Source organism: Cydia splendana, chromosome 10 (assembly GCF_910591565.1).
Source record: "Cydia splendana chromosome 10, ilCydSple1.2, whole genome shotgun sequence".
Classification (NCBI taxonomy): Eukaryota; Metazoa; Arthropoda; class Insecta; order Lepidoptera; family Tortricidae; genus Cydia; species Cydia splendana.
In genome coordinates, this window is record NC_085969.1 from 1,951,363 (window position 1) to 1,964,211 (window position 12,849).

The following is a 12,849-nucleotide window of genomic DNA, read 5'->3' on the forward strand; positions in this document are numbered from 1 at the left end:
GGGCACGGCGTCCTTCGGCTACACAGCACTGATTTTAAAGAGTCTAGAGATTGGCAGTAGTGCTTTTAACAAATTGCGAGAAAATTAACGAGAATAGCGAAAGGCGATGCGAACTGGTATTCGTTTCATGACATACTGGCTCTGACAGCTTGTGACAGAGCAATATTTAAATTCGAACCGTGACTTTGGTGTTGCCACAGTATTTACAAAAAATAATCCTAAAAATACAAAGCCAAAGCTGAACATTCCGCCCACCAAAATGCATTGTATTTTGACTAAGCGAAAAGGAAACAATAAAGTAAGGTAAGTGCGATAATATTAAGACTAAAACGAAAAAATGGACAACACAAAGGTAGCGCTCTAAAGCGACTACGCAGGCAGTGGGCACAGTTTGACCACAGGCCGTTTGTACAACCCTGTGGCCGTGCGCACAGTAACCACACGACAGATCCCGTCGGATCCGGGGTGTGTGTCGATGATGCGACCCAGGGGCCATTTCATTGGGCTCGTCTGCTCGTTCACAACGAGCACTAGTGCACCAATTTGGACGTTGGGCTGCCTATCGTGCCACTTCATCCGCTGCTGGAGAGTATGCATATACTCCTTCGACCATTTGTTCCAGAAGTCCTGGTGCATCTTCTGAAGCAGCTTCCAGCGTTGGGGAGGGCTAACACGAACGTCTGATAGGTCTTCCTCAGGCACGACCGACAGGGGCTCCGTGGTGAGGAAATGACCGGGAGTCAGAGCCGTCAGGTCGTTGGGGTCGGTGCTAAGAGGAGTGAGGGGCCTTGAGTTGAGCAAAGCCTCGACTTGGGTTAAAATCGTCGAGAATTCCTCATACGTCAACCTTTGGTTCCCGACGACACGCGACAAGTGTGTTTTCACGGCCTTGATTCCAGCTTCAGCGAGCCCTGAGAAATGTGGGCTACCCGGCGGGTTGAATTCAAAGTTAATTGAATGGTGTGCGGCAGCATCCTTCACTAGACGTTGCAGGATGTTGTTCGCACCGACAAAATTTTTGCCTTGGTCAGACACTAACCTGCTGCACCGACCACGACGAGCGACGAAACGCCGAAGTGCGGCGAGATAAGCATCCGAAGACAACTCGGTGACGAGCTCAGTATGAATGGCCTTTGTTGCGGTACAGACAAAGACGCAAATATAGGCCTTGTACGTCTTGTTACCGCGTCCGCGACCGAGTGCGATGTCGAAAGGCCCGCCAAAATCGACCGCTGCGCTCGAGAAAGCCTTGAGCTGGGATATTCGATAGGACGGCAGGTCCCCCATGAATGGCGCAGGGGCACCCAGTGGCCGCACCCGAAAGCACTTCATACATTTCGATACCACTGCGTAGATAGCCCGTTTTGGACACATGATCCAAAAATGCTGTGACAACAGGTTGTGAAGCGTTTGGATGCCTGGATGCATGAACCGTCTATGATATTCGTCTATAAGAAGGAAGGTCAGACGATTGTCGCGAGGTAGAAGCAACGGATGCTTCACGTCGAAGTCGAGAGAAGCTCGCGACAGGCGACCGCCCACCCTTAAGAGACCCGCTTCGTCTATGAATGGGGACAATTTTCTAAACGCTTTGGGAAGAGAATTCGAAAGCTTGTTGGAAATCTTTTCGATTTCCTGAGCAAAGCTGCGCTGTTGCACGAAGCGCACGAGAATCATCAGTGACTGTTTTACTTCGAGAGGTGTCAAAGGTCCGCGTAACAGCTTTCCAGCCGTCTTTTGGTTCTTCGCGTTGTTCGCAAAGCGGCGACAATACGCTAAGACGCGTTGAAGTGTTCCTAGCGACGAGAACTTCTCTAATAGATTGTCAACTAGTGCGTTGTCATTGGACACTACAAGGACCGTAATCCTTTGTTCGTCGTGAAGAACATCCCTATCTGGCGTCAGCACTGACTTAGGCCAGCTCTCAGTGGGGTGCCTGAGCCAATCAGGCCCGCTCCACCAGCAAGTTTGGTTGACCAAGGCTTGGGGAAGCAAACCACGCGATCCGCAGTCAGCTGGATTGTCAGTGGTTCTGACATGATGCCAGGAGTCGGGCGGAATGACGTCTTGGATATGAGTCACACGGTTGGCCACGAATGTTTTCCACCTGGATGGACACGACTTGATCCAGGTTAACGTCACACTTGAGTCCGACCATGCGTAGATTCTATCTACCGAGTGGAAGGGCTTCAAAGCCTCCACGACCGAAGCCATCAAGTCTGACAACAGAACCGCTGCAAGCAATTCGAGACGCGGCACTGACAATTTGCGTAACGGCGCGACCTTGGACTTCGCACACACTAGCTTGACGTCAACGTCGCCCTCCCCAGTCACTGTACGGCAATAGATTACGGCACAGAAGCCACGTTCTGATGCGTCACAAAATCCGTGGACATGTAGCACGTCGAATTCCCCGACTAAACGGCGAGGCACAGCTACAGCACTCAGCGACGAGAGTTGAGTTTTGAATTCATGCCATTCCAGCCTGATGCTTTCCGGGACATCTCCATCCCAGGAAACGCCCGAAACCCAAAGCAACTGCATCAGATACTTGGCGAGAAATGTTACAGGCGAGAGGAAACCCAATGGATCGAAGATTCTAGCTATCTCCGACAGAATGGTGCGCTTCGTGCACCGACCATTAGGTGTAGATGCTACACGAAAACGAAAGGAGTCAGATTGAGGTTGCCATAGCAAGCCCAATATCTTTAGAGAAATGTCAGTCATTTCTTCGAAATGTTTAAAGTCTTCCGAGTATAGATCGGAAGACGGTAGGCTCTCCAGGAACTCACTACTATTGGAGGTCCACTTCCTGAGATGAAAACCCCCCGACGACAGTATTTTCGTAAGTTCCGCCTGAAGCGAACGCGCCTGCTCGACAGAATCCGCTCCGGTGACGACGTCGTCGACGTAGATGTCACGAGCGAGTACGGTTGAACCACCTGGGTAGCTGGCTGCAGAATCACTGGCAAGTTGAGCCATTGTACGAAGAGCCTGGAATGGCGCAGCAGAAACCCCGTAAGTGACCGTTTTAAGACGATAGTCGCGCACAGGACCGACAGCAGAGGGCCGCCACAAGATGCGCTGAAATTCAGCGTCCTCTTCAGGAACCAGAATCTGCCTGTACATCTGTTTCACGTCACCTGTGAAGACGACGGCATGCCAGCGAAAGCGTGTGAGCAGATCGAAGATGTTGGTCTGAAGCTTGGGCCCAGCGAGAAGAGTAGCGTTTAAGGACGTCTCGTTGGCGTCCTTAGCGCTTGCGTCGAAAACTACGCGAAGAGGAGTGGTGACGGAGTCACGCAGAATACCATGGTGAGGTATGTAATAGAAGTGGCCTTCACTTGTTGAAGGAGGTTCCACTTCCTCCAAGTGACCTCGAGACTCATAGTCATTCATGAATTCCACATACGCCCTTTTAAACTCGGGGTTGGAATTCAATTTGCGTTCCAACGACGTGAACCGCTTGAGAGCAATTTCGCGCGAATTGAGGAAGGTAGGTTTGTTCGTGGGGTCGACAAATGGTAATGGAACTACGAACCTGCCTTCTTCATTGCGATAGTATTTTCCACGAAAATAGTCTTCGCAGCGTTGGTCCTCCTCAGATACGAAAGGTTTAGTCGGAGAACTAACGTTTTCTAATTCCCAAAATTTTTTTATAGAATCGTCGAGCGACAAAATTTGCGAAGGACTCGACACGAAAAAACAATGTTTATTATTGTTGCGAGACGATACGAAAGCGCTTGATGTGAGCTGACTCTCATCACACTCACCCATTACGACCCATCCATAGATGGTTTTCAACAGAGTAGGCTGTCCAGGCTCCCCGCGCCGTATACCGGGCAACAACGACGAAACGAAGACCTGTGCGTTAAGCAACAAGTCCACCGGCGCCGGACGGGCAAAATCAGGATCAGCCAGCGATAAATTTTTGGTGTGTGACCAACCCGACGAATCGACAGGTTGTGGAGGTTGGTCAGCACATACCGGCGACAAAACGAAAGCTTCGAGTTTAGTACTCAGCGAAGAGGGTTTATTACCCATTGGCTTGATCTCACATGAAAGTGAGCCAAATGTTTGATTGGGCGAATTACCGATGCCAAACACAGTGTGTTGGCCAGAAATCTCAAACCCTAGCATTTCAGCACAAGATTTCGATATAAGGTTGCATGCACTAGCACCAGTAGCACCATCCAGAAGTGCACGCACTGGGCGGAAGACACCAGAACTGTCCCGAATCAACATCTTGGCAGTAGCAAAAAAGATTGTATTATCTCCCGACATAGCAGTTAGAACCGTGTTACTACTACTACTGCTAGTACTGCTCATGCTATTGCTAGGTGGTGCAGTAGCAGTCTCTGTGACCGTGGGTGCTTCAACATTCTTAGTAAAATGCAATAAGTTATGGTGTGAACGATGACACACACTACAGCGAGAAGCCCGACAAGTTTTCACCCTATGTGCATTCGAGAAGCATAAAATACACAAACCCTTCTCCTTAACTAGATTAAACCGGCCATCATTATTGAGATTCAGAAATTTGTTACATTTGTCGAGACTATGTTGACCCGAACAACAAACACAGCTCGGTGTTGACGGAGTCGAAACGACCAGGGCCGTTTTGTTTTTAGTCAACGGTTTAACATTCTGAGATTGAGGCCTAACACTAATACTTGAGTTTTCCAAAGCCCTGCTCCGCTTTTCAATAAAACTTTTCAACTCGTCAAACTTTGGAACCTCAGTATTAGAAGTGAGTTGTAATTCAAATGCTTCCCGGGTAGCGACATCTAACTTTGCCCATAGCAAATAGTACAACATAAAGTTTTTATCGGGGAGGTTAAATTTTGACAAAATATTTAAATTTTCATTGAAAGTTCTATAAACCCTTTCCAAATCTGTTTTGTTCTTGACTGGCTCACAATTTAGCAGTTTTTCATAATACATTACAGCAATTTGCCTCTTCCTATCATAATAATTGGACAGCGTCTCATATGCACTGCTATAATTGTCACCTGACAGAGGAAAACTTTTAATTAAATCATATGCGGAACCCTGAACGCTTGACAATAGGTAATGTAATTTCTCAACATCACTAATTGTGCTCCGACTATGTATGAGGGAGTCATAAAGCTCTTTGAAAGACACCCAGCCTTCCAATTTTCCATCAAACGGCTTAATCGCTATTTTAGGAAGCTTGGCTAAATTATTTTCAAGCGTTAAAGGCTTCACATCCGACTTATCACTTATCTCACTCTTAGCCATTTGTCTTAACCTACATTTCACTGATTTCAACTTACTTTCAAATTTCCTCGTAACTTCGTACTCTTCCACACGTCTTTCAGGTTTCAGCGGACGTAAAATCCTTAACTGAGCATTGTGAAAGTCTTTTTCTAAATCCTTTATGTCCGATTCATCATAACCTTTTAAGTCCGAACTTTCAATGTTCTCTAATCTAAAAATAGCATACCCGCGCGCGACCCGGAACATATCTACAGTCGCGGGCTCTGTATCACTATCACCATGTACACTCATATTGTTTTAAATGCAATTAATCACACTAAAACGACGAAAATAAACACAAAACTATTTGCAAAATAACGTTGACTAAGTACTGACTGACACGAGTGACACTGACAGCTGTCGTCGACACTTGACAGCTATGAAAATGTTGCCAGCAGTATTAACCACGAATGAACGAATGGTTTAGTAAAAGCACTACTACACGACCACCAACTTTCTTGCTTACCCACGACTTTTTTTTATAAGTCTACCCTAAATTTAGAATTAAACAGATGATATGACGAAACGAATTTGAATAAGCAACAGACAACGACAAACGAAAAACCAAAGGTCACTTTTCAAATTATGCGGCTCGAAGACCAAAATGTTCACTGACGAAAGAGTGGACTGTAAAGAGGGGACGAGAGGGGATAAGTTTAGGGGCTGGTTGAGCAAGAAAGTTGTTGTATGCTAGAATTAACCTATGAAATTCAATTAAAGTGCGAAATAGTGTGAGACGAAGTTACCTTTGCAATCCGGTGGTTGTGGGTTGAACCGTTGGTCTCCGTTGTGGACTGTTGGTGGTGGTCCGGGCTGCCCTTGTCGCCAGCTAGAGGTAAGCTCAGAACCGTTACCTTCAGTCGGCCAACTTAGACCTAGGATTCTCCACTGCACAGATGGGCACGGCGTCCTTCGGCTACACAGCACTGATTTTAAAGAGTCTAGAGATTGGCAGTAGTGCTTTTAACAAATTGCGAGAAAATTAACGAGAATAGCGAAAGGCGATGCGAACTGGTATTCGTTTCATGACATACTGGCTCTGACAGCTTGTGACAGAGCAATATTTAAATTCGAACCGTGACTTTGGTGTTGCCACAGTATTTACAAAAAATAATCCTAAAAATACAAAGCCAAAGCTGAACAATTTGTATTGCCATTCCATATACATTCTTCTTATGTAGAGAAAGATTTGTTGTCGGCATGAAAAGTTTATTCCTATAAGCACCTCGTTTTGATGTCATAGTGATCGTTCTAAAGCACGACGGGTTTTTCCTAACAAAAATACAAATTTCGTGTATGTACAGAGCGGGTAATGTCAATATTTTTTTGCTTTTAAACAGTGGTCTACAGGGCTCTCTGAAGTCTGCTCCACATGCTGCCCTAATGCATTTCTTTTGGGCCTTAAAAATTATATCTGAGTCCACCGAATTTCCCCACATAATGATGCAATATCTTAATTGCGGCGCAACATATCCATGATAGGCTGTCATAGCTGTAGATTCTGACACTACATTACGAATACGATGCAACACATATACAAAACGATCTAATTTAATTCGTAAACTGTCAATATGAGCTTTCCAGTTGCAAAAGCAATCTATGGTCAATCCCAAAAATGCGGTTGACTTTACTTCCTCTATATGGGAGTCCTGGTAGGTAATGTTCATCGGAATATGCTTACTTTTATATGTTTGGAATTGTACAATTTTTGTCTTACTAAGATTAATATTTAAATTATTACTGTCAAGCCAATTTACTATATCTATTATTGCTTTATTAATGGTTTGCTCAAATGATTTCACATCGTCACACTTAACAAGTAGTGTGGTATCGTCTGCAAAGAGTAAACAACTATGCTCCATAGCCTTCGGGAGGTCATTTATGTACAGCAGGAACAGCAGTGGGCCTAATATACTGCCCTGTGGAACCCCATATAAGTTAGTTCTGTAGCTGGATCTATAGATCCAGCCAGTTACCTATAGGTAACTTTATCTCTGCCAATAAAATTTGTAGTTTCCACACACTGTTTCCTGTCTTTGAGGTAACTACCTACCCAATCTAATGCAGGGCCTCTTACGCCATATCTATACAGCTTACTTAATAATAAGTCGTGTTTCACAAAATCAAATGCCTTACTCATGTCCAGTAATACAGCTACAATAGGAGTTTTACTGTCTAAACTTTCCATTACAGTTTTTATTAAGTGGAAACATGCTAAGCTTGTTGAACTATTTTTCCTAAAACCGAACTGATAATCATTTAAGATTTGGTGTTTAGTTATAAAATTTGATACCCTGTCGAACATAATTTTCTCCAAAATCTTTGAGATAACTGGTATCAGGGTGACAGGACGGTAATTATTTAATCGTGCTTAGATAATTACCGTCCCTTACTTCGTCCCTAGTTTAGAACCTTCATTTTTTACTATTATTGCTTTTAAGCTAATTTCATTACATATTACATTTCAATCAAAGAAACACATTTTATATATGTCGAATAACGATGGTCTCAAAGGCGGTGGGCGCGTGGGGGTAGTACCTAGATGTATTACTTCACAGCTAAACCAGTATGCTACCATGCTACCAGTGCATGAAATAAACATTCGGACTCGTTAACCATACTAGTGCCTACTATACTTCAGTACTAAATGTTTAAAAGAACTAATTACTATTTTTAACTCAAGGGAGCGATATGAAAGTAAAAAGAAACCGTTTAAATCTTTATTCAAGTCAAACTAGGCCGGCTTCAATCCTACATATCTGACCTGAGAAGATTTAGCCCTATATGGGACCGGCAACAAACTCAGAAGGACAAATCTTTTCAAAACAAGTTAAAACAACACATAACCTTTGTACTTCTTACTAATTGTATGTTATTTTTAATATGTCTTTTTGTACAATAAAGAGTTTACTACTACTACTACTACTAACACATCATTTCTTTATTTCACAAAAGTAAGCTTCTAATGAAACATAACAAATCAAAATAACACTTGAAATTAAACACTTAGCTAAATGGTTAAAGAACGCGGGATTCTATAAGATATCAGAATAATCCTTCAGGTATAAGCCTTCAGGAACGTGGCGAGTTAGGCACGAGGTTGGCTAACGAGTACGTCCGATCTCTAGCGCGGTCCGATCAAGAAGAACTACCAGCGGCGGAGCCACCCTGCTCCCGCCTCAAGTCAAGTTGGCAAACCTGCTCGACCAGTCTACCAACATACCGACAGAAATGCCAACTCGTGCCTACGCTCACTCGAGAGAAACCTCTCGACGTTCCAAAGCCTTCTACCTGTCATCTTAGTTCAACAACACGCCAATAGATGGCGTTACTCTCTACGCAACTTTATTTCAACAATGCGCCAATAGACGGAGTTACTCTCTACACAACTTTATTTATTTTGTTACAACCAAATAATACGTAGCTCAACATTGCTAATCGATTTTATACAGGCGTCTAAAATAATGAACTATAACGCTGCAATACGTCTTTCTGATGTCAGGGTCCGACATATATAATGGTGTAAGTTATATAGTTTCGCGAAGAATAGGTGTGTTGTAAAATACTACCTACTACTCTACTACTTTGTGGTTATTTGTTATTTTTATCAATTACCTAACTGTTGCGCGAGAACAGCAAATCTACCAACGATGCAAAAAAAGTACACACAAGCGGCATTTGAAACGCAGATTTTCACGCGAGAACCTTAAAAACCCATGCTACCTTGGTTACCTTGAAATTATATTGTTAAATACATTAAGATAGATCTCAAAATTGGTAATCATTCATGTTCACTTGGGTCACTTTCACACTAGTGCTCACTTGCTCAGGTAATAAGGGGTCATCCATTAATTACGTCACAAGAATTTCAAGGTTTTTTGACCCCTCCCCCCCTCCTTGTCACACTTGGTCACATTTGGCAAACCCCTCCCCCCCCCCCCCCCCCCGGTGTGACGTCACATTTTTTCTACAAAATCGGCAAATCGAATTAAGTATTATTAATTTTTTGTCAAAATATTAGTAAATTTATAACCCAAAACTGATTATGGAAAAAAATTTAACTAATAAAAACGATTATCGTTCCAAAAACTTGTTTTTGAACTGTACAGTAAATAAAATGATTAAAATAAAATTTTGGTTACTGATGAAGTTAAAGTGACGTCACAAAGTTTGTGACTCCCCTCTCCCCCTTGTCACAACATGTCACATTTTCTTGACCCCCTCCCCCCCGGCCCCTAAACGTGTGATGTAATTAATGGATGACCCCTAAATGCCAGCCGGTGGTGTTCCATTCATTAGAACGTGTTGTTTTCCAATACCCTTTTGCCTGTTATCGCCCAAAACAAGTAGCGTCCCAAACCATTATCAGAACTTCCATAACCAATTATAAGCTTTATGTCGGTGTAATAAGGAGAACCTGTCTACACATATATATGAAACTAGACGGGCCCGCAGCTCCGCTCGCGTAAATGAAATAAAGAGTTTGTGTTATGTTTAGTTAAGTACCGATATTATTATGTATTGAACCCTGCCAGGGTTTATAACTGTGATAGGGACTTCTTATTTGTTACCGATATTTGGATAACTTAATTCGCAAATTTCTCAAAAAATTATGTGATTTGATAAAAGGCAAGATTGTATTTTTTCATCTACGTAGGTATTTATTTAAAACTTGTTTCAACATAAAATTATTATTTATTTTTATAAGCCCAATTGCAAAAACGTTCATTAGATTAATTTCCGCCTTAAGACGAATGTACGACCACCGCCCATAAATCGCATTTTCATACAAACGTAAGTAATCCCCATTTTCCTGTCTGGATACTGACATTACTTACGACGGCTACGGTGACGCAACGGCCCAAAATGAGTCCTGGCCTCCGACACCAGATAACGCCATGTTTCCCGGTCTTGCGATAGCTCTCGCCAGTCGCCATGGCCGAGGTTGAGCAGATCTTGAGCAACTACGTCGTTCCACCGATACCTCTATAGGACGTCCAAGTACGCTCTCTTCACGGCACGGTCGGCACGATCCTCTCCCATTCTCTCGTATCCGAGCCACTGAAGCTTAGCCGCTTTGGTCTCTCCAATGCCCAAATATATCACCACTTAAACGGAACACATCCTTATTTCTATGGCAACAAAGTTATATTACGATATATTCGGCTACTTTAGCCGTCACTATATATGTATTTGATGCTGACTGTACATTTGCTTCATGAATGTGTAGTTGCCATTAGATATATATCGGAGCCACCAAGGTCGCTCAAAAATATCTGAACATGCACTTTAACTACATTATAATTTACATTGTTTAGATATTTGGCAATACCTCGGCCGCTCCGATATATCTGATGTTGACTGTTCAGCAAGAAGAAAAAATCCTACCTGGTTGAGTCGTATCGTATTACGCGAGAAAACAGTTCCCGAATTGGTTATATCTCTAAAGTCATTAAAGTATAATTATCATACACACTTTATTACGGGCACCATCCCTTGAACTGATGGGCTTCATATTAACTTGCTATCAACTTTGTATTTTTGGCCCATCTCGGCAGCCCGTTCCCCGGACGAATGGCAATGTTTACCGAAGCCGTGAAAGTCAATCTGAATAATATAACTCAAAAAGAAATTTAAAACAATAAAATACAAATGATTAACACGATAATCATACGATAATACTAATTTGATTGATAAGTCATTTATGACATAAGTTATAGACTAAGGTTGACAGCACTTTTTATTTTACTTCGTGTAATTTATTTTACTTCGTGTAATAAAACGCCGCAATAACTGTATACCAACATGACAAACATAAACATTGGGTATGTCTGTAGTACCACATCAAATAATTTTGTCTGTACCACCACCGAAACGAAACTAACCGAGAGTTGCCGAAAATGGTCGATCATCGTAAAATGAAGATTGTTATGAAATTTGAAATGAAATGAAAAAAAAAAGCGATAGTTTTTATGCTCTAGTTCTATTCTCATATTTAGATAATAGATTTAAACAGTTTTTTCTTATCATACGTGCGTCGTATTCGAGATACGTGTCAAAAACTTTTTTAGAAATTTGTAAGGCGCCATCTCGCTTCTTCGCTCGTTTTTTATCCCGTTCTGGTTTTTCAATTTTATATATATGATTGTAACAAATGCAGCGGCTAAAATTAAAGAAGCAAATGTATCGAAGCAAATGAACAAGAAATAAATATGACTTTTAAAATATTGTGTTTAAGTAGGTATGACTTCAGTTCGCCACTTAGTCGGCCAATTCGTAAAATACAGTCTTTCCAAGTTACTTTAATTTAAAATCGTTTCGTTGTTTTGTTGCTAAAAATTGTAAATAATATTTATAGTACAGTCTTAAAGTTCATTTTATATGATAATAAGATAATGAATTTAAGAAAAGTCTTAATTTTCGTAAATTCATACTTAATTATATTAAAAGTTGTAAGTACATTACTTATTGGCAGATATACATGATTATTTATTAATTTTGACATGGTTTACTATAATAATACTAAGATGTCTGGCTTACGTAACTTAAAAAATAATTAGATTAAAAAATATACATTTCTTATTGACAGAATATATTCGAGAAAACTCACACATACAATATACAGATTATTAAAAATATAAGAACTGTTTTATAAATATGCAATTGGTAAGAATATTGTATACCTACCTACCCCCACCTACCAGATCATGCATGGCCAGATATTATCGTGTACAGTCTTTATACTCTTTAATGCTTTTATTTTTTTTAAGCACTTTAAATTTATTGCTATCGAGTTATATTAATTAACCATTATAGTGTATATATTTAGCATTATAGTATAACCAAGTATTAGTATTTGAAGTCTTATATAAAATACTATTTTGATAAATAGCATAGGTATACTGTATTTCTATTTTTCTACTCGTATTGCAACATTGCAAACAAAAATTGCCTGCTCAGAAAAGGGTTATTTCGACTCTATGAACCACGGGATAAGGTTAAATATGACGGAAACTCGTCATGAATCTTGTAGCTCTTAAGTACGCCGGTTCGTTCCTTCGCTATTCACTACTCGTCAAGGACGTGTCCGTAGCCACGGGTAAATAAGATCCGTTTCTTCGAATACCCGTTTATCCGTGGAGACGGATTTTAATTACACGTTTCTTAATTACACGTGCGGAACGGGCCAGAAAACCGTGTACGTGTTATTCGGAAACGGGTATTCGAAACGTGTAAACGAAACACGGACTCGACCGCGAGCCCTAGTCTGGAATTGGTGTGTTTTAGTGTGTGTAAAAACAATTATTACATTGGATATCATTACTGAATAGTTTAGAATTTGTTTTCCTTTTGTTTTAGGTATTAGAAATCCCAATGATAACGGATTCACTAGAAGAGGAGGCGTCTCCGGAGCCTGATGGCAGTCGCTCGGCGTCTTTCAGTCGCGGTGGAGACAGTATAGAGGGAGAGAGTAGGAGAGTAAGTATTTTATTATCTTCTGTTGTTGCGAAAATATCGGTTAGTAAAATATGTGTAGTACAAATAATACTATTCTTTTTTTATATATTG

The 12,849-nt window shown here is 41.5% G+C and overlaps 1 protein-coding gene across 1 annotated transcript in view; it reads left to right on the forward strand.

Moving 5' to 3' along the window:
- LOC134794490 (uncharacterized) overlaps nucleotides 1-12,849 on the forward strand; it is a 94,594-nt gene that overhangs the window by 61,284 nt on the left and 20,461 nt on the right. The window contains exon 10 of the mRNA XM_063766303.1: nucleotides 12,640-12,759. Within this exon, the coding sequence (XP_063622373.1) occupies nucleotides 12,640-12,759 (120 nt within the window). The remainder of the gene's footprint in view (nucleotides 1-12,639; nucleotides 12,760-12,849) is intronic.